The following is a 23,164-nucleotide window of genomic DNA, read 5'->3' as shown; positions in this document are numbered from 1 at the left end:
CCCTCCGCCTCCTCCCATGTGTCTGTTGGCTTCTGACTCATATTGCCTCTAGGCATGAGGCACTGCCACCCTCCCAAGGACACTACCCCTTTCACAGAGCTTGCTGCAATCCAGGGTCCCACCCCAAGGTGACTACACTGGGGCTGGGGAAAAGAGGGAGGGGAGGCACGCTGCAGATACTAGGATTTAAATGCTCCTTTATCTGGGTTAAATGTTTTACTCAACAGGGCAGGAACCACCTGTTATCTTACCTCTGGCTCAGGATGCCTTTGGGAGTGTCAGAGCATGATTATGGTCTAGGAAAAACTGAGTTCTCTTCACTCCTCTTCTGTTTGGGGGCCTTCTAGAAGCAAAGATCCTGGTCTATGCTACTTTCAAAGTCCTGGTTATGTTTTCTTCTACCTAAGCTATTTTCTTGGTGCTGAGGTTTAATCTATTTCCCTTATTTTGGTCTCAGCAACTGACAGTAGCTAGTTAGAATGAACTCATAAATGGTCATTCTTGAGGCCTGGAACTAATTCGGTCATTAATCTCCAGGCTACGTCTAGTTTCATCTTTTTGTCACCTTTCCCAGTTTTCTAAGCTCATCTAGCCTTCTCAAGCCTCAGACAACGCTCTGTCCCGCCCTAGTTTGAGTTAGCGTTACCTTATTCTCCTACTTAATGCCCTGTGCTCACTTCAGCTGGCTCGCTGTAGGTAGATTTCTGGAGATATGATGACCCAGCTCAGGGACTGCCTAAGTCTTTTGTTCATTTCTGCTTGGTCTCCTATGACCAAATATCTGCCTTTTGATCTTGTCACAGTTTGATACCCTCAAAATGTGCAGAAACTGACCAAGAAGACGAAACGCAAGCCAATCATTCTGCACTCATTAGAAGCTTTGGTGGGCATGCGTGGGCATCCACGAGCCAGTACAGTTCACAAATTCACGATGATTGGTTCCAAGATGTATGGGTTCCTAAGTTATGCAAAACAGAGTTGTAGGAGTTCCTATCTTTTTCTGTTGGTGCTGGAGTTTTTAAAATTATTTCTATCCACAAGAATTATGCAAGAAGAGATCTCACTGTGGATCATACAATTTGGATATTCCCTTCAATAGAACCATTAACCACAAGAAGAGACTTGGCAGAAAATAGCTGTCTGACAAAACTTCCTTCTAGAATGCACACATATCAATAACTTCCTGAGATATCACCACAATATCCTCTAGATGTCACCTTGAGAACATTCCAGGATGGAAGATGACTGCATTTGCACCACACACACAACCTGAAATAGACACATTGGAAACATTGCACGCCTGGATCAATGGGCTTATTAATAATAATAATAATAATATATATATATATATATATATATAGCCAATTATCTCAAAGATAATGTAGTGGTCCAAATTAAGTTTAACTCATAAAATGATCTAATTTTTCTTTCTGACAGATTTTCTTTATGGCTTCTCCCTCCAACAGAAACAAAAATCAAAACCTTCCTTTCAAAAGTATTTCTCATGGATCCTGATTTCTCTTGAATCCATCTTTCTCCCTAAGATCCGCCCCAAAACATTTTCCAATTTCTCAGGCTACTCATCCCGTTACCTAAAGCACTGAAGGGAGGAGAGCGTAGCAAAGCTTCAAGGCAGAAATTAGCTATTCCTGGAACGTGAAGAGCATTTCATTATGGATGATTACCCAATCAATTGTTTTTCTTTAATATGCCAAGTCTAGAGCAGGCCAATAACTGACTCACTTGATCATGCGATTCATTCAAACCAAATGAGCTGTCAGGTAATTCATTAAGGATTTTAAACACCTGAGTGTGTTTAATCACTTGGAAGACTGGGGAGGAAACAGAGAAAGACTTTCACAAGTGACTTCAGAGAGCTCTGGATTATCTCAGGTGTTGTTTCCCTTCATACAGAGAGACTTAGCCTGGGGGCCTGGTTTTCAAAAATTATAGAAAAAACTAGGAAAAACAATCCCTTTGAGTAGTCTGTGTTGTAGAGAAGGTTTGCAGAGTCAGTCTCATAGGACTTCTAAGGGGATCTTTTTCTAATAACCAAAACTTAGCCCCACCCAAATAAGAGACTTCCAGAGACCAAGAAGTACAGAGATATGAAGAATAAGACCTAACCAACCACAATACTAAAATCGCATGGGGCACTGAGGCACAGGACTCGGTGTCCACTGAGGACAACTGCTAACAGTCGCATGCTATGTTATCTGTCTCCTTTGGACGAAGGGGCAGTGATTCAAACGTGCTTCCTAATTATGACGGGGGAGCTTCCAGGACTGTGTGCAGACAGATGCTGGCCACCGCCAGAGAAGGAAAGAGAACAACAACTTGTGGAGTGCTGAAAAAGTTCTTTAAAAATAACCCACACTCTCGTAGTTTCACGAGGACTTACTCCTAAATACAAACACAGCTTCCCGTTATAAATCTGTATTCTTTTTAGAAGAAAAAAGAGGGAGGGAGATCCTTATTAACCTTATAATAAGAATACACGCAGCAGACACCTTCTTCCAGAGCCAACTGCCAACTTTCCTCCCAAATATAAATAAAGAAAATGTTAAAATAGGGAAGGGACCTTACTTATGCAACATTCCCAAATTATACTATTCAGAAAATATTAGCAATTATATATGTCTTGATACAGAAAATTACAGGTTAAGCAAAATTCCAGAACAGGAAAAAATATGCTCAATATTTCGAAACATGTTTATTAATTAGAGATGTACTCTGACACCTTCTCAAATACTGCTAGGTGAAGCGTTAACAGCAGCAATTTTAAATTCTCAAAACTGAAACTTAACAGTTTTCCCCGGGAATAATAGCATTTTAAAACAATAAAATTACACTTAATGAGAGATTTATAGTCAAAGAATCACATGTAGGGTGTTTTATAGCCTGACTTTATACACAAAGGTTAGAATACTGATTCTCAGAAATACTTCAGGTCTTTTTTGTTTTTATTATTCTTTTTTGCTAGCAATGATGGTTTCCCATTTTCATCAAATCTTACTCTTGCCCAAATGATAAGCATTTCCACATATGCAGTTATATACAATTATTAATTAAGATCATGTGCAAGGCACTAAAGGGAATTGGTCCCCAACCAATCAATAGCAATAAGTAATTTATGAAGCAAGATTGTAAATCACTGTGTTAAACCTGAACTGTCAATCATCTCTTCGCTTTTAAGATCCCAGTAATAGAACAGAGCTAAACAAAGTTTTATAGTAAATCTTTTGTTTTAAAATCATCTATTAGAAAAAAAAAAAAAAAAGAAATCAGGGAGAAATGAACATAGGTAACTTCCAGAACTAATCTCCTTATATTCACACTCTGCTTATCATCTTCTGACAGAGAACCCCTCAGGGTCCTGGCACCCCAAACCGGTTAGATAAATGGCTATTTCTAAACCAGGGACAGGGTTTCAGAATGAGCCTCCATCTCTATCGAATAGACTGCTCGCTCCCCCTTCCCTGTCTCTCACACGTAACAGCTCCAACAGCAAGGCATTTGTGGGATGGCCCCCACGTGGCTCAGCACTCAGGTATGCTTCAGGCTGCTCGGTCCACGGGGTCAAGAGGACAGGTCAAAGAAAGAAATGCAGATGCAACCAAGAATCAAGACCTGCCAGGCATAGTCTAAGAGCTGGAAACAGATTTAAAAACAAACCAGGTCAACACAAGGACATGAAGGACACCCAGGAGGACGCCAGTGTTTCTCAGCATCCTAAAGACACCCTTGACATTCCCCCAAGACCGAGGAAAGCTCACAGAAGGAGTTTGTGAAGCAACGCCAAGGCTCCAACGTCTGCCCAACCGGAGGTGCAAGGCCCCTGACGGAAACTAACCCAGGTGACCAGGGAAGCTGGCCGCCTTTGCCTGAATCGCTGTGAAGCAGGAGCTCTGACATTAACCTTGCACTACTTGGGAGACGTTTCATTTGCCGGGTTTGTTGTCACCAGGAGGGAAAAGTATTTCAAATGGAAGGCAGTGACCCTGCAAGGGTCCTCATCAATCACCTGGGGTCAAAGACCTTCCCGATTGTCAGAAGGGGCAGGGGTGAAGGGAAGAGGGCAAAGGAAAGATCCAAGGGCCTTTGAAGGGGGTTACCCACGACACAACAGAACCTGTAAAATGGAACTCCTCTGCAGTTTGAAGCCTCCTAGTTGCTAAGGTGAGAGACTTCATGAGAGGTCTTTTAATTTTCCTTTTCTTTTTTTAATAGTTGGGTGCTTAAGAGGAAGACTGGAGTCAGCAGATGGCAGAAGAGGCACAGAGGCACAGGCTTACCTGGCTGCCAGTTTCAAGGCCTGTCTCTGCAGGGCACTAAATACTATTTCCTTCTTCTAGAGCAAGCGGGGGTTAGGGAGAGGAGGGAAGACCCCGCCGGCTTTGCAGTTACCAAACGGCAGAGCGGCTCAGCCTGAACTGCCTTGCGAAACCGTACTCTAGCTGACACAAATACTCTTGCTACTTTTCTCTGTAGATGGCCATCACAAAGGGAGAGAGGTTGGAAAGCAGGCAAGGCCCATGGAAAAGCCGTCAGGGACTGTGGGATTCTTTCTGTGAGTGATGGCATACTTTTTACTGCTGTTCTCACTGCTTAATGAACCTGAGGTGATTAAAGGAGCAGCTGGGTCCAGAAGGACTACCTGGCTAGCGTGTGAATCAACTCCACTGGGTACAGAGGTAGAGGCAGGGAAGGAGCAACTTGAACTCGGAGAGAGGCAGGAAAAGAGAGCTCCGCTGAGCCTTGGTTCCCGCCTGATGGACTTCCTGCGCGTATTCAAGGAGACTCATTAATCCCAGTAGGCTCTGTCCTGTCTCCAGGATGCCTTTCCCTCTGATCTGGTGAGTGGAGTTATTTCAAGGACACAAACTACGAGCCTTTTAAAAACTCACTGAAGATGTTTGTAAACATAATTATTTTAAGAAATAAAACATATTGCAAGCAATACAACTAGCTTTCAGATTATGGGCTGTTTGCATTAGCCATGCCCCAGATGCCTCTGGCCCACCCCCATTAGCATGGATAATGGAGAATGTGCTGCATTTCCATTTCAACACAGCCTCTCTAACACATTTCAGGCACTCAGATGGAAAACCAAACCTCTGGCTATTACTTCACCTTGCATGAATTTAGCACACGGCACTAACCTCTATACAGTCCAAAGAAGCCTTCGTAGCGTAGCACTTTCTTGAAACAGTCAAAGCTGTTTTTATACATAAGTTCTCCCACAAAAGAGCCAGTTGATCGCTGGTTCTGCATTCGAGTTTTGACAAGATCGATGGGATACACGGCAGTGGCTCCCACAGCTAAAAATCAAATAATACCAACATTTCAGAAGGAATGAAGGTCTGTCCGAGGAAAAGGGGAGGCAAAGTCAAAGGGAAGACTGACCAAAGAAAAAAGGTAATTTTGCAGGAACAGATTTTAAAACTGTACTAACGATTACCCTGAACAATTATGGATTTTCATTCGAGTGAATGAAAGGCTAAGAAGCGTCTGTTTTCAAGAAGCACATCCCTACCATCTAACTGCACTGTTAAATATCTGCCTCTAGAAAGCCTATCTGCAGATAAATAAGAGAAAAAAGCCACTTCTAAGTCCCTAATCAGGTGCAGATAGGGGGACAATTCCCTTTGCTCTTGTCCCATTTCACAGGTCCAGACTGACAAGTTGCTTAGGGACAGACTAGAGGGTGTTTGTTTTTAATATTTCAAGTTGGAAAGCCAGAGAAAAAAATAAGAGGAATAATAAACATGAAAAATGTGAACTCATTATGACTTACCTCCAGCAATAGAACCCAGACCAAACCTGTAGGCTGATTCTGCGACTTGTTGGAGAACTGGGCGAGACGAATCGACCGGGGCCTTCTGCTTTGCATGCATGGGAAATGGAGAGTGGAAAAGAAGGAGACAGAAGAAAAGACAAAGTATAAACGAGCACATATTACTTTTTTAAGTTACCTACTAGTTTCTAAATTCATGATACAACTGAAATGTCAAAGAGGAAATGGGTTAGGTTCAGTAAGTGGTGTTTTTCTCTTTTTTAAACTTTTAAATCCTCACCTGAGGATATGTTTTTTATTAATTTTTAGAGAGAAGAATCTAGAGAGACATTGATCAGTTGCCTCCTTACATGTATACAGTTGTCAAAGGAGGGTGGCATACAGTTAGTGCTTACTAAATACCTGTTGAATGAATAAAAACATTTGATAAAATTTGGTTTTTCAAAAGCCACAATAATTAAAATTGGTGAGCCACAAAAATAATGACCAACCCCAGCCATCAACCCAATGAATTTTAGTCACTATCAAAGTAACACAATTCTAATACAATGAGGTAATTTGCAATATCTTTCAAAGTCAATTCACTGAAAATAACTTTACATAGAAATATGCATCTTTATGAACACAAAACATTTCTTCTGCAAATTGTATGGGGTATTTCCAACTCTATCCCTGTACAGACGAACATCAATAGTAACTTCATTTTGACAGATGCAGCTATAAGCAAGGTATTGTTTTAGTCACATGGATACAAATATGCCATGAGAATGAACAAATAGAACAGAACAAAAACAGACTCAGAAACAAAAAAACAAACAGAAGGGAGAGGGTGGAGAGACACAGGTAAAAAGGTGCAGGTGAATATTGTCAATAATGATCGGTAACTCTGCACGGTGACAGGTTACCAGCCTGAGAGTGGTGAGCACATTGTAAGATATACACATGTCAAATCACTATGTTGTACACCTGAAACTAACACAATACTGTAAGCCAACTGTACTTTAATTTAAAAAAAAGACAAAAAATGTGCAATACTTAGCAAAGTTCTGGTATCAAAATAACAAGTGAACATATTCTGAAAATAATAGGGTGGGAAGAATCTACCACTATCACTAACTCTTCATTTAAAATATTAAATAAATGAAACCCCAGACTTATATTTAACTTTTCTGAAGCTAGAAGTGCAGCATGGTCATGAATGAGACAAGCAAGATTCCTCCTCCTGCATGCCTGTGTCGAGGATGAATGTTAGCACGGAGCCTACCACCAGGTGGACGACCTCTATCAATGTGGTCAGGCCCAATGGGGCTCAGAGTAAAGAATATTCCAGGCAAGGCCCTCGTGAATTGCTCTGAACCTCTCAGCAGCAGCCAGCCATCTCCCACTGTAAAAAGCTCATCAACCCCCTCAAACCCACTCATGGCCAGTATCAATAAGCACCCATCGCAAACTCTCAAAAGCTGCAGAGGAAAGCGGGTGGGAAAGTGCTGTCAAATGGAGAACAGGAGGGAATCTAAAAATTATATAAAAAATAAAAGTCCTGCCCGGCCGGCATGGCTCAGTGGTTGAGTGTCGACCTATGAACCAGGAGGTCATGATTCAATTCCTGGTCTGGGCACATGCCCGGGTTGTGGGCTCAATCCCCAGTAGGGAGAGTGTAAGAGGCAGCCGGTCAATGACTCGCTCTCATCATTGATGTTTCCATCTCTCCCTCTGCCTTCCTCTCTGAAATCAATAGAAATATATTTAAACAAACAAACAAATAAATAAAAGTCCTACTTCTTAATCCCCAAATTTCTACAACAACTAGTAGCAGAGACACTGGTCAGCAGTGTTTAAAAATCAGAGGGAGAAGAGGGCAAGGTTGCTTCCATTTCTGCACAGATTATCCAGTTCTCTGTCCTGCACTCGGGGAAATCGGCTTCCTCTTTTAACAGCAGCCAGCTGGTTTCCCAGAGGTGCCCCGTGAGGATTTACTGAGCACACACCCACCACTCTGAGTTACACGATGCACACAAGACTCGCCACTGCACTGGGGTGGGAAGGAGCTGAAAGGAGGGGGTCCTGGCTCGAGGCCTGCCAGTCCTAAAAATGTAGCCCGCATCAACCCATTGTGGTCAAACTGGCGTCTCTGCACAGACCCAGAGCTCCCAGCCAAAAACTGTTAAGTCTCACAGGATTCAGAGATGGCTTTGCCTTAAAGGATCTCTTTTTCTAAAACGCCGCTCGTCTGTGAGTGGATTTATTTTACAAACATCATGGAAGGGCAACCACCCCGTGAAGGCTTTGATTCTCTAATCCCGATCTACTGAGAGGCGAGCAGGAGTTACATGAGGAGGTCCCCAGGTCTTCAGTTTCTGACTCCCACCCCTGCAAGAGATTGGTTTCTGTTAACCATAAAATAAAATGTAGCATTCCTCAAATTGTTTCCACATAACTTATGAATCCTTTCATAGAAAAAAGAGGTCTAAAAGCCTTCAAACTATGACTCCAGACTAAACAAAATTATCTCCTTCTGATACTCGGAAAAACGGAAGGCATGGCCGACGGCAACGCACTGACGAAGAACCTCTCTGCAGAGCAGAGGGGACTCTCACTTAGCGACAGGCCGCTGTGCTGGGACGGCGACCCCAGAACAGGACTCCTGCCCCATGTCTCACAACTGAGACTTAGGGAAGAGGAAAGGATCTTCCGCCTGTTTCTGGAGGGTTAGGTTTCCCATGCAGTTAAGGAAATCACCTCACCTTTCGGGGGGCAAAAGCAAGCAAAAATGCCCACTAGCTTCTAATCAGAACATCCCCAAGTCATTTTTCTTTTCAGCCTCTAGAAAGTGTCTGGATTTGGGGCGCAACATGGAAAAATGGTAGGTCAGACACCAGCGTCAGAAAGGCAACTGCACAGGAAAAGGGGTGTCGGGGTCCTCTACCAAAGAAATACCAGGAAGCACGTTTGCTTTTTTTTTTTTTTGCCCACCTGCCTCTGGGCCTCGGCCAAGTTGAAGGGCAGAGTTCCCTCCTCCAGGGGAGCGATTCGCTCAATGTCTGCTAAGGTCATACGTCTGGAAGGAGGAAAATAAACAAGAACAAGCAACAACAAAACACAAGTTGATTTAAATGATGGACATTACAGAACTTTAAAACATCTCCTTTTTCGTTTCCCATATTTCAGAGTCATCTTTAATTTGGCTTATTTTTCTCCCAGTATGCTGCCCTCCTCCTACCCCCGCCTCCTAACCTCGTTTTATTAAGCTAATTAAAAAAAAAAAAAAAAGGGCCGACTTACCCCCGTGGCTCATATAAATCTGCTAACTGAAACAAGATGTCAACTTCCATGGGTGTAACCTGACCAAATTTCTGAGCTGCCAGAACAAACTCCTCTGTATGGAAAAAGAGTTAAAAAGGGAAAGATTCAAAGAGTAGCCACTACTCGCAGCACTCACTCAAGGCACTGGACTGAGGGAACATCACAAAACTTTATTATCGTTAGTGGCAGAATTCAAGTCAATCCAAATAGGGTAAGCACTTCGACAGTGCTCCCATTTGTTTGGGAAGAGGGTGCCCAGGACTGTCTCTAACATTGACTTTAAAGTCTGGTGTCATCGGACGACTCTGAATAAACGACAAGGATGTTTTCCAAACTGCAGGTCAGGGAAAACGAGGAAGCAACTATGAAACGTCATATGCATAGGTCCCAAGAGGTTATATCAATGAGGCTGTGGAATTCCTAAGCAAATTATGTGTGTGTTTTTTTTTAAAAAAATCCCATGAAAATGCTGGTATCTTGTTGTAAGACTGTAGATCAATTTGCACTGCTACCAGTGTAAGTTTATTGCAAGATTTGAAAACATTTAAGAAACTTTACACAGTTCCCTCACTCAAAGACTGTCTTTGGCTTATTTAAAACTTGCTGAAGCCCAGCCAGTGTGGCTCAGTGGGTGAGAGTAGACCTATGAATCAGGAGGTCACTATAGGATTCCTGGTCAGGGCACATGCCTGGGTTGTGCGCTTGATCCCCAGTAGAGGGCGTGCAGGAGGCAGCCCATCAAGGATTCTCTCTCATATCTTTCTATCTCTCCCTATTTCCTTCCTTTCGGAAATCAATAAAAATATGTTTAAAAAAACACACACACAACTTGCTAAAGATTGTTTTGTTTGCTTCTGTCTAATCAAAGGATGGAGAACACACATATACCATAGGGCTAATATGAAATAAGATAAAAGATAATGAGATTTAAAAAACTACAAAACTTCTTGTTGCCTTCTTCACTCTAATAATAATGATACACCAAGATACTTGCAGGCAAGAGTTCAGATTTATTCTCACTCACCCTTAGTCACCTCCACGTCTTTCCTGTTGCCGGCCAGAGTGCTGTAGATCTTTCTAATGAGTTCCATGTTGTTAAGGAGTGAATTAAATCCATTAAAATAGGAGAAACTGACCTGATGGGACGTGGTACCTCCAGCAGCCTCGAATAAGTTGAAAATAACAGAGAGGAGAATAAAGACAAATAAAGTATTTGTAGAACGAAGAAGATTCAAAAGTACAAACAGCAAACACCAGTTTTGGAAGTGATCAGGAATACATGTGTAAGAAGAAAGAGCCATAAGTATTTTTCTTTTACATTAAAAAAAAAAAAAAAGCTATAAATGATTTTTAGAAGTAACTGCAACTAATCATGACCAGAACTTGTACTCTCCACACATAGTCCTAGAAAACTAAATAAATACATGTGTAGGGCTATAACAACAGGACCAGTAGTAATTTACAGAGTTCGAATTTCCATTGGAAATGTTTTATAAGTTTGTTTATTTCATCTAATGAGCAATTCTTAAAGGCTTAGACATGCAAAACCATCTTACACACATGTGTGTGCTTATACATGCAAAACTATATTATGCCAATACAAACATGATATGAAAAGTGGTCAATCTGACATTAATATCATGATTTGTCATGTTACTTTTAACTAGCAATAAATAATCATTTATGTACAGACTTTACAGTGGTAGGGTTTCTAGCAAACAGGCGTATTACGGTAAAATTATGAGATGTCATATGCTTTGATGGAGGGTTAAGACTGGTCAGAATTCTGATAGTCAAAATTTGTAAGAACCCATATTTCTTCACCGGGGACAAGGGAAACAGACAGCCTGTGCCATTATGAATGGAACTTGTTTGGGGGTTTCACATTCTAGCCTTCCCTAACAAGGCAAAATATTTTTATTAGGAAAGCACTTCTTTATAATGTAACAACCACATAAATCTCCACTGAGTAATCATTTCGAATAGCTGACATGGGAGTTTAGGATGGAGTAGGGGAGGGGTGGGGGGCAAGAAAAGGAGCTAGATTAACACAGTGCCAGAGCGGAAAGGGCCTTGTCAGAATGCCACATTTCCAAAAAGAGGCACCAGGAAAAGAAAAGGAAAAATGAAAAGCTAGCCTAAGCTCCCGCCTGTGGGAAACATTGTGAGAAACCCACAGGATGGTGAAAACACCCAAAATACCTTCTCCCTGGGATGAACAGAGCGGTAGGTAGCATTGCATAAGGGTTCCCAAATCTGCGTGACCATCAGAATTATCTGGGAAGCTTCAGAATTAGGTTCTAGGGTCTCACCACCTGTAGATGGTGAACTAGATCTGGGAAGAACCTTAGAATTGGTATTTTTTATAACTATCCGTGGTGATTCTTATGCTCCATGACCAAGACTTGGAAGCTGCCACCACAGAATGTCCCAGGACACCGCAGGAGCCAGGTGTTAGCAGAGTGGCTGGATCTCCCCTAGGAGGAAACTCTGTGACACAGGCCAGCAGGGCTCTGCCCATCAGGAGCCACTGCTGAATGACCGACCAAGTAAATATAAGATTCAGAGTTTGTGTTCTGCTGACCTCTCAAATATATCTATGCATACAGCTAAAAAAAAATGTTTTTGCCTTGGAGAATAGATAAAAGCAAAGATGAGTATTTGACACACCTCAAAATATAAAACAAAATTAATATGCAATCATAAATTTGTTTTGCCTTTTTTTAAAAGCCAGCTAATACGCTTTCTTCAAGATATTCTTGTCCAAATAACAAATTAACTTACCCACTAAAACTAGCCAAACCATACTCTGTCTTTAACTTGAGTAATGTATGCGATCACATTAAGAAAATGTTTGTTTTAAGTAGAAAAACCTCTAAATAATATGTAAGAGCTGTTCTTATAATCCCTTATTTTCTGAGCTCATGCCAGGGAGAATAAATTACTTCATTAGGGCAAGTTACACTTACAGCTACTAGACATTCTTCTACAAAAGGTGTCAAGACATGGGGGCGGATGGTGACCATGATGTCTCGGAAGTCAATGGCTGTGACTTTTCCGGTCCTGGCATTGTCCCTCTGCACAAAGGCTTGCTTTGCATGCTCCAACTGTATTTCCTACAAACGAAAAAGGTACAATAATTTACGTTTCTCAATTACTACAAATAACTGGGTGAAGAAAGAGAGATGACATCTTGGTTTAACTAGCCCCATCAGCCTGTTAAATAGCACCCCCCTCCCCCAAGCTATTGTCTTCTTCCAAAGACAGAACATTGCTCGGCCCAGTGAGCGTGTCCTGGAAGTGCATTCCACCTTACATCTCCCACCAAAGAAACCAAATCACCTCCATGCTCTGCTGGAGTCCGAGGACACCAAGGTAATAAAGTGGGATGAAGGTTGGTAGGCGCAAAGATCCAATCAAAAACCAGCTTAGGTGACACAGAAGATCAAAGAAAGGACACCTGCAGGGACATTACCTCTCTCCAAAGAGAGAAAAATTCTCAGTGGAAACCTGTCATATACACATATGACGCAACAACATACTGGAAAGGGCGGTTCCCCTCTGAAATATGCGATTCCTCTACTACGGGGTTCCTCAGCCTTGACACTAATGGTAGTTTGGGCAAGTTAAGCAGGTGAGCCATATCAGCCAGGGCAGCATTGCCGGTTTTGATTTAGCCTGTCCTTGCTGAAACTTTCTTCTGAAACCCTAATCTTTGCAATGCCCCTTCCATTCACGCCTTAAATGAGAGGCATATGTCAGCCATTGGTCCTCTGTCCTCGGTGAGAAAACCTGAGGACAGATGTTTCTCACTTAAGGAGCGATGGGAAAAGGCCAAGGCCTCCCTCCCAAGGCCTCAAAGAGTTCTTAGAAGGTTTGAGCCCCAGATCCAAATCTCTCGCTCCTGTCTGCTGGACCAGAATTCCTACTGCTTAGAGAATATATCCATGTGTGTATCTTATAAAAGCCATAAAATTACACATCAGGAAACCCACTATTATATGTCCCCGACCCAGCCCTCAAACCTGGTCCCTCTCCTATGTTCAGAGCTTAATTATTGGCATGTTGTTTTTCTGGTCACCCAACCTAGGAATCTGTCCATTTTAATTCTTCAAGCTTCCTTTCCCCCAGAGGAAACCAGTTACCAAAACCCTTGAAAGTTCCCTCAAATGCATCTTCTCCTTTTCACTCCTGATGCCACTGTTCCCAGCCCTCCCCGGAACATGCCTGATTTCCACCATGGGTCCACCTGCCAGCTGGCACTCTGACCTCTGCAGTCCATCCTGCACACATGCATCAACAGCTGCCTTTCAGAATCTCAGCTCTGACCTCCATCTCCTCCTCAGAAACCTTCAATGGCCTTTCGTCATGAAGACCCGTCTCCGGGGCACAGTGCTCAAGGTCCTCCAAGGAGCTACTCTCAGCCTTGTCTCCAGCACCCCACGCCCAGCCCCCCAGACCTTCCACACACGCAGGCCTTTGTCTACACTCTTCCTTCCACCTAGGGTTGACAGCAGCTTTTTTCTCTAGTCCCTGAAATCCTACCACCTCCTCCAGGCGCAGCTCAGATGCCACCTCTTAGGTCAATGTATCTAGGCCTCCGAACTGAGAGCAACTGCTCACCTGGCCCCCTGCTTGAACGTCACTGGTATGACTTGCCTTTTCCCACCCTACGCCCTTGCCTTTCTCCCTACCTTTCCGGGGAAAAGAGACTCTATGCCCTGTTCACCCCAGTCGTGGTGTAGGCAGAATGCTTTAGGTAGAGTAGGCACTCAGTAAACCAGAGAATAAACAGAATCAGAATAAAACTACAAAACCAATTGAGTAAGTAAATCATGTTCCATGAAACAAAAAGGGGTTCTCTGAACAACTGACTCCAATTTAAGAGGGGAAAAAACAACCGTTAAATGCCCTGTGGAGAAGAATGGCCACAGTATGCACAGTAGGTCCTCGGGTTATGTTGGAGACCCGTTCCTACGGCAACGTAACAACGATCTTGTCCGTAAGTCGGAACCCACCTCCAAAAGCACCTACCTCACTCACATGGACACATACACAGCAGTAACGAAGTGAAACAGTAAAAAAAAAAAATTTTAAAGATAACAATTCCTGACCTTTACTTGTGGTAAATAAATAATAAAAAACATAAAGCACATATGTACATACGTCGAAATGACGGAACTTTTTTTTTTTTATAAATAAATGGGAGATGGCGATGTAACCATGAAATGACGTACATCGAGTCCAATGTAACCTGAGGACTGCCTGTATTCAACTGAAAGTAAATGAACACACAATCCAGACCCACTGCTAAAGCTATCCTAAGCCAAGATGACTCTCAGCGGTAGTAGAAGGTGTGTTCAGTTATGTGCCGTTTCCCCTTGTTTATAACTCAGAGTCTTAGGGATCCTCAGGCCATGATACCAAAAACAGCATTCCTTCCCCTGGCCACCGCACCTCCTCAGAAAGCACACTAAGACCCTCCTGTCCAGACTGTCAGGTGGGAAAGGAGCACCACAGCGGGGTGGCGCCCACCCCGCAGGGCAGCGAGTACACCTGTATTGAGGGTGGGGTCACTACACATTTCTGTGCCTGAGCTTCGGCGAGTAAACGTTTACTGGCAGGGATCCCCAATCGTGGAACAAGAAAGCACCTTTAACCCTAATGATGAACAACTTAAGAATGCATTTCTGACAGCTCTTACAGATGGGACATTATAAATTCCACGAAAAACAAGAAGTCAGACGTACATAGGCCTCGACATAATGGGCCGGAGTGAAAACATTTAGGTGTTTCCATCGACTTAAAAGAAGCTTACTACAGATGTGGGTGCCTTCCGAAGAACAGCTGTTTATGCTGTGACTGTTTCTTCTTCTGGGTGAAGCAATGAAACTATTACTTCAAACGCTGCAACCACCATGATACAGCATTTAGTGAGCATATATTATGTGCCGGACACTGTTCTCAAGCACTTTATAGTAATAAACTCACTCAGTGCTCCTAGCAACCCTACAAGGTATATGCCATTATTCACCTCATTGTAGCGGTTGAAAATAGGGCCTGACTGACAGGAAGCGGCAAAGCTGGAATTCAAACCCAGGCAGTTCCTCCCCTCGGATGATGCTCCTGATACTGCACTGCACTTCATGGGGAGTCCGGTAATGCTGCTGGCAGGAATCTGATCACAAAGTTGACACTTACAAATCTTAACAGCTATGAACAGATAAAATTCAATTTCCTTTTAAATTATTCTCAATGCTCTAGATTTTTCTGTTGCCTATTTTCATGAGAAAACAATAACATTCTTGATACTTTTTCATTAAGGCAAAAGTATGCGCTCAGAGTGCCAGCATTGTCTGCCCAACAATAGCAGATACCATGGAGGGCAGGAACCAAATCTAAAGGCTTCTGCTGGCCTTGCTCACTGTTGACTCATTTGCTCACAATCCCGAGAGACTGAGAAGGAGAAAGACAAATGAGGAGGCCCTGGGAGCTAACACATAAGTGCTCTATAAATACTTAATTTGAGAATGAATGATGTTGGCAATAAATATCCAGGCTCCATACACATGGCAGTGACTTCAAGCTCTCCACTGGCACCTTTGAAGCTATTTAAAAACAACCTAATGTGGACTTAGGGCTGCCGAGATCCTAATGGTTCCTAGAGTTGAACCCAGAGGGATAAAACTGGGACAGAGAATGTTTGCTATGCATGGAATAGAACATACATAAGATAATGTTCATTTCTAAAGCAAAGAGGACCAGAATGGATAAACTCCGCATCCATGTGGCGGAGGTGAGAACAATGGGAGAAGCAACTTACATTCAAATATTTAAAGGTTAAAGGACTATCAGATTAAAAAAAAAAAAAAAAGAAACATGTTATACTGACTTTCTGTAGTTCTTAAAAATAAATCAATGGAGAGAAAATATAGGGATCAGGTTTTAGCACAAAGCACAGAAGTATTTAACCTGTCTAAATATTCAGCAATAAATTGGACTGACTACCTGGCAAAGTAGCAGGTTCTCTCCCAGTCATTGGAAGTATCTGTTCAACTAAGGAACATATGTCAAGACATTATTTTATTTACTTTAATATGGAAGCAATATGTTATGAAGACAAAAATCTGAAGTCTGAAACAGACAAGAGCTGCAGTTTGAAACAGGAATGAATGGGCAGAGCTCAAATATCAGTCACAACACTCCCAGCTGGGAGGGCTCAGGGCCCTGTGTTTGCATCTTAGAGCCCCAGCAACACCTACTACACAGGGTTGTAAAAATGAGGCGTCATGCATGACAGGCGCTTAATAAATGGTAGCTTTGATTTTTGTAGAGGTGAATGGTTTCAAAACCTCTAAAGTCCTTTCCAACCTAAGTCATTTGAGTCCTTCAAAAGAAAAAAAATCATGAGTAAGAAACAGCCGTTCTGCTGAGTCATCTTGAACAGCCACAGGAGATGAAGACCAGACAGGGTGGGGAATGACAGTAACAGCTGGAGGTTTAAACACCTACTACAGGCCAGAGGCTATGCCAAGAACGCCAAAGGCAGTATTTCGTTTAAGCCTCACAATCATTCTTCGAAGTAATAATATTATCTTCATCTTACGGAGGCACCTGAAGCTCATGGAGGCTAAGTAACAGGTCTAAAGTCACACAGCCAGGAGGAGCCTGATTCCAAAACAGATTTTTACACTACTGACTTAAGCTGCCGTGGGTAAAATCTCTGTCGGAGGATCCTAAGTCGATCTGGACAGATAGCTGGAAAAGAGATTTAAAGAAAACGTTGCAGTGCTCGCTTGTATGTAAAAATAGGAGCAGGATGTATCTCAAAGAATCCCCACTGTGGATGATGGGGGAGTCAGAAGCCTTTACCACAAAGGAGAAAACTTGAGGGGAAAGCGATGAGGTGGGTTGACCAAGATGAGAAACTTGGGGTGAGATGAGTTTAAGTTATAAATAAACGCTAAGCTACAAACGAAAGAAAGTTAGAGGTACAGGTAGAAACATAAATCTGGGAGATGTAGATAACAGGGTTTTCGGGAGAAATTCAAAGGGCTAACGTTTACTGTTTTTAAGTGTTGCTATGCTCCAGGGACTGTTGTGCTTTCTTCCTTCATCTCTTCGAATCCACCCAACATCCTTATAAGGTGGGCCGACCATCACCTCCATTTTGCAGATGGAATTTGCAGATGGAAATATGAGGTAAAGAGCAGCCGTGGATCACATCACGCTAAGGATGAAACTGGATTCCCACCTCCCCGCCCCCCACCCGTGCGGTCTGGCTCTGAAGCCCCAGTTAACTAACCTACGCGTTCCTTTTCAGAGGCAGGCCTACCAAAAACCGGGAGAAGAAAAGTAACAGTTGTGGAAATAGATGAGATCATGCCACAGCACATAGAAAGGGCAGGCAGACAAAAAAGGAACTGATCCCTAAATAAGTGAGTACTGACAGTGAAGTCTCGGGCCAAGAAACTGTGCAACCCCCAGGAGGTGGCACAGCTCTGCAATCTGCTCCTGTGAGTGCCAGGTAAAGGGGTGCTTGCTGAAGAGAAGGGCCCTCCTCTACCTGAGGCCGAAGGCCCCCGAGCGGGCACACAGCTATCGCCACGGCAGTTCTGCCCAAGCCCAGGCAAGGAGGTCCACTTTCCCTTTTGTATCTGCCAGCGACTGTTTCCGCTCCTTCTATTCCAGTGCATACAATTAACGGAATAGGCTTTTATGGCCACTGTTTCCAAAGGCTTCAACACACCCATTCAGGTTGCTGTAGGGGGGAAAAAAATCAAACTCTTCAAAATTGCTAGCTGTACAGAAATAAACATATAGAGGGGTTACGCCACGTTAGGTCTAACATTCACGCTTCTAATAGTTTCAGGCCTGTCATTTCCTTAATAATCTCCAATTTTCAAGTGGGTATATTTTGAATGCAAAAATTCCCTCCGCCTCTATTCAGACATGCAAGTGTGTGCTTCGGCCCGAGAACAATTTATCAGGAACAAAAACACCTAGACCAATAGACCCTCAAAACAAGCGGCCTATCCGGATGATTTGTATTATAAAGCCACGAACACCAAAAAAGACCCCTGGCTAGTTTGCATTTTTGTGTTTTGTACAGCTTTGGAATTTGAAAGAAAATCTAAAACTTTTTAAAAAGCAGGGAGTTACCAGTAACAGTAGGATTCAAAAGAATTCCTTTGGGAGCGGGGAGGGGGGGATGTAGAAGAATTCTGGGGAAATGGCAAGTCACTATGAAAACAAGGAACAAACATGTATAAAGAAGGTGTGCTTATAAATTATGGCATCACATTGAGCCCTATTTCAAATCAATTCCATATTACATCCAGTATCAGAACTTGCACACTATTTAATATATAAGTACCCATTTCATTTTCATTTTCCTATGCTGTTTTGAAGAAAAAAATTCTAGTTAAAAATCCACATATTTTTAAAGAGTAACAATGGAACTCAGCAATGGAATAGGTAGAGAGACAAGTAGTTCCCATTCTTAACATCTTCCTGTGCTTTCCATATTCAGCCCATGCAGTCAGTTCACATTGAAATTTTATCCCCAATTCACTGGGTGGGGCCTTTAATTCAAAGGGTCTTTAGAAGCAGGTTTTGTGGCACTGCAGGCAAGCAACACTTCGGCAGAAACGAAGAACTGAGCTTTTCCCTCTAAATTTCCTTGCTCTTCGGAGTTAACCTTAAACTTCACAGTGGGTAACGGCTGGGGAGATGCCATATGGAAGGTTCATTTTTACCAGGATGTTACTGTAAAAGCCTGCACAACAGGCTGTTCCACAAACAGCAAGCTGACTAACGCCATGGACACAACAGCACAACAAACGTTGATTTCTTTTTTCCCTGACAGTAGAAAAGGCAATGTGAACGAAATGTCCTGCATCTGATTCTCCAAGTGACCAGGATCTTACCACCTCTGTGGTTACCCATCGCCAAACTAGCAATGCCTTTCATTTGGACACAACACACAATCTAATCTCCTGGCAGAGCTGAGGGCAAACAACTCTTAGTCATAAAAGCTCCTTTTACTCATTATTTCATTTTGGAACTTCAAATGGTGCTGTAGTGATGAAACAGTAGCCAACCTGCAGTGCAGATCCCATCTGGTTCGACTTAAAATCAACATAAAAAGCACTCATATGTTAAAAATGCAAATATAATCAAGATCTCCAGCTACTAAAGATCCATGGTCTCGATAGTTTAACTAATACAAATGGCAAGTTTGGGGACAACGGGGAGGCACAAATGGCTCAGGTTACTCAATCCGAAGCAAGGACCTTGCCAGTTATCCATGGACCTGTTTAAACTTCGTGGCTTCAGCAAGGTCTAGAACAGGGATTGCTTTTTGTTAACGCCCAAAATGTTCCATCAGTTCCAACGCTTGAGAAATTGACGTTGCAGGGATTGAAGGTTATGTTTTGTTTTGATTGATGGTGAAGAGGAACAATTTCTTTTTTAACATCTACAGTAACCTCCTGTGTTGAAAGTTTTGTCTTAAACCAGGATGCCATGAAAACATAACAGCAAACCACAGTGATGGTGACTAGAAAATCCAGACCACAGCTGACTAGGAGCAGTGGCCGAGGGCTATGTGGCAACCACCAGAACCTGAATAACCAAAATGTCCATTTTACACAGAGAAGATTTGGGCAGATTGGTAGGTCATGTCAACCCATAAGCCAAAATAATGGTCAATTTGACTTCACAAAAAGAACCAAACTTGCCCTAGCTGGATAGAGCGTTGGCCTACGGACTGAAGGGTCCTAGGTTCGATTCCAATCAAAGGCACATGCCTGGGTTGCGGGCTTGTTCCCCCATGAGGGGCATGCAGGAGGCAGCCAATCAATGACTCTCTCTCAACACTGATGCTTCTATCTCTCTATCCCTCTCCTTTCCTCTATACACACACACACACACACACACACACACACACACACACACACACGTATGTGTATATATATATGAACCAAACTTGTTCAGCTGCATATTAGCATGAATATGCTTTGGTACCCACCAGGACTGCCATGGGGGTCACGTGATCTGACATCGAGGGTCCTTACCAATATGAGTGGCCAGTCTGCGACACCAGACGCAGCTCTATTCCTAGGTTCTACCCCGAGCTCTGCCCACTATGATTCACCTCTCAGGGTTTCCTCATCCTCTTCTGACAAAAGGGCAACCAGAATAAAGGTAAACACTCACACCACCTTTGTGATTGGGGCTCTCCACTGGGTCAGGTAACTTCATTCTTAAATGCTATTTGATGAGAAGACATGACAGGTAATGTTTAGTCCGATTCCCTCCCAAGTCAGCCATCCTGTTTCTTAGCTAACTAATAAAACCCCAACTTCAAAATCTCCTCCAATTTACAGCATTGCTGATTTCTTGATGATTCCTCTTCAAGGCCCCTGGAAACAGAATAAATGCCCTGGCTCCATAAAGTGGGAAACGCAATTCTTTGGAAATGCCCTGGCTCCATAAAGTGGGAAACGCAATTCTTTGGTCTGTGTGGCCATAGGTGGAGATCCTAGAGTATCATCCTAACTCCAAGGAACTGAGGAGAGGAGGTGGAAACAATCCAGCAACACACACATGAAAGGCAATTAAAAGCTAAGCACTGCTCTGCAGCCCTCATTAGAACTCCCTCCTCCTCATCCTCCTACGCCCCCAACTCAGCAAACCACTACCATCCTCCCACTTGCCTAAGCCCAAAACCTAGGAGTCAACCATGAGTTCTGCGCATCCTTACTGACCTCATCTTATCACCACGCCTGGTCAGGTCTATGCCTTTAACTTCTCTTGGCCCCATTTACTTTGGCTCATCACCACTACCTCCAACCCAGGCCAGAGTTGCTTCTGTCTTGGATTGGAAGGAACCAACTGCTCCCCCTCCCCTTCATCAGAGCCCTCTCCATGTGACTTCCACGCGATAGCCAGAGTGATCTTTCTGAAACACAAATCCGACCGTGTGTGCCTCTCAGAGCTCCCCATCAACCTTGGGATGAAGACCAGGTTCTGTGCTTTCAACAGTCAGGGTTTCAGAGGCTAGACCAGTGTTTCTCCATGGGGACCGTCTGGAACGCCACAGTTCAGGATGCTTGCTTGAAAGGCAGTTTCTTAGGCCCAATACATATATAGGACCTACTGAAGCAGATCCTTGGTGGGGACAGAGGCCCAGAACACCGTCTTTTAAAAGAATCACTGTAGAAAAATGTCATATGACATTTGACAAAACTCTGTTAGAGATTTAGGAAAACGAAAATCAACTTCAGTTCCACCTGTCTCATCATGACCAAATCTAGAAAAATTCTCCAAGCTTCCGTGTGCTCATCTTTCACACAGAAACAATAGCAACTGCCTGACACCAAAGGTGAGTGTAAGGACAAACGCAAGTCAAAGCATTATCTCAGCTGAAAAACGCTCTATGAGAGGCAGCTAAGAGCAATAGTTTTCAAGTACAGGATGTCCCAAAAAATGTATACACGCTTTAACAGCTGATAACTCAATTTTGAAAATGAAATGTATTTTAATAAACACTGCCTTTATAATTGTTCAAAGTGTGTGTATACTAGTACATTTTTGGGGGGACACCCTATATAGATAGGATTTGGTGGCAATCCTAGACTTTTCTATTAAGAGACTGGAGCCACTAGAAATGGGTGGATTAGATTTAAATTGTAATAATTCTGTGTAAAATATATGCCTATGATTATAAAACATTATCAAAAAGTAAATGGAAAGAACAGGAACACACACCCTTTTTTAATGATCATATCTGATAGGGGTCAGAAATGTTAAACGTCTAGCAGTGCCTGACTGTTCACCTCATTCAGAAGCACTGCCCCTTCCAGAACAGAGACTAACCCTTCGTAGCCTGGGCCCTGCAGACCACACACTATGGTGGTAACAGCATCATACTTTTGAATCCCTCACAGGTCTGTGATCTTATTATGGAAGAAGCTAAGCTCTAGAACAGTCTCTCTGTAGTCTTTTGGGGTATACCCTTGGGAACCTAATGAAAGACATGAGTGTTTTCCCCAGAAAATTACCTGTAAATGGAAAATGTTGTCCTAGAGCCTGTTTATTCTTCTGCATATAATAGGGTATAATGATAATTACCCCTCGGGTTTTTTTGTGTGTGATGCTGTTACCAGAAACAGAATATTTAAAAGCACTTTGTAAATTATAGAGATTGTTACTATTATTACTTTTTTTTTTTTTAGAGTGACTCTTAGTACGACCCCACAGAATAATTTGGCACAAGAGTTTAAGAGGCCTTTCACTCTGTGCTCACAGTTGCCTACGATGTCCATCCAATAAAAATGGGTAATGGGTCTGAATAAACATGTCTCCAAACAAGACATACAAGTGGCCAATAAGGACATAAAAGATGCTTGGCATCATTGGTCACTGGGGAAATGCAAATCAAAATTACAAATGAGATACCTCTTAAGAGCTTCTAAAGTGAAAGGCCTCAATCTCCTTATCTGTAAAATAGGGCAGTGAACTAGATGACCTTCTGCTGGTATGTGCCCTTTAAGTTCGTACTTTGGATGGCTGCTCTAACCGTACTCTGAATGCTAATTTCAGGTTTATATTTGCCATAAGCGTTGATGCCACAAGGGAGTAACCAATGGTCAGTTAGTTGGTTGGAGCATTGTCCCATACACCAAAAGGTGGTGGGTTCAATACCTGGTCAGGGCAGATACCTAGGTTGTGGGTTTAATCTCCTGTCCAAATGCATAGGGGAGGCAATCAATCGATGTTTCTCTCTCTCCTCTCTTCTCTCTCAAATCAATAAAAATATCCTCAGGTGAGAATTAATAAAAAAAAATAAAATAGAGCAATCTTATAGGGTGTACATTTCATAACCGTTTGTGATTGTTTCTTTGGAACTATCAGGCAGAAAAACACAGGAACAACCCTTAGACAAGTACAAGTGTCTCCAAAGTAGTTATCGCTGCTCTCTGGCCCTCTGCTTACGGCCTCACAGTAAATCCTGCATCCTCAGCAAACACGTGCTGAATTGGGTGGTTTACGCCAAGT

The 23,164-nt window shown here is 42.8% G+C and overlaps 1 protein-coding gene across 1 annotated transcript in view; it reads right to left on the bottom strand.

The window, feature by feature from the left end:
* The window catches only part of SLC25A13 (solute carrier family 25 member 13), a 161,184-nt gene that overhangs the window by 58,051 nt on the left and 79,969 nt on the right, over nucleotides 1–23,164 (bottom strand). The window contains exons 6-11 of the mRNA XM_079786798.1: nucleotides 12,070–12,216; nucleotides 10,125–10,263; nucleotides 9,080–9,173; nucleotides 8,771–8,855; nucleotides 5,798–5,882; nucleotides 5,163–5,321 (exon numbers count right to left, since the gene is read on the bottom strand). Coding sequence (XP_079642924.1) covers nucleotides 5,163–5,321; nucleotides 5,798–5,882; nucleotides 8,771–8,855; nucleotides 9,080–9,173; nucleotides 10,125–10,263; nucleotides 12,070–12,216 — 709 coding nt within the window. The remainder of the gene's footprint in view (nucleotides 1–5,162; nucleotides 5,322–5,797; nucleotides 5,883–8,770; nucleotides 8,856–9,079; nucleotides 9,174–10,124; nucleotides 10,264–12,069; nucleotides 12,217–23,164) is intronic.

This window comes from Cnephaeus nilssonii (assembly GCF_951640355.1).
Source record: "Cnephaeus nilssonii genome assembly, chromosome: 12".
NCBI lineage: Eukaryota > Metazoa > Chordata > Mammalia > Chiroptera > Vespertilionidae > Cnephaeus > Cnephaeus nilssonii.
This window is presented reverse-complemented; position numbering and strand designations above follow the sequence as displayed.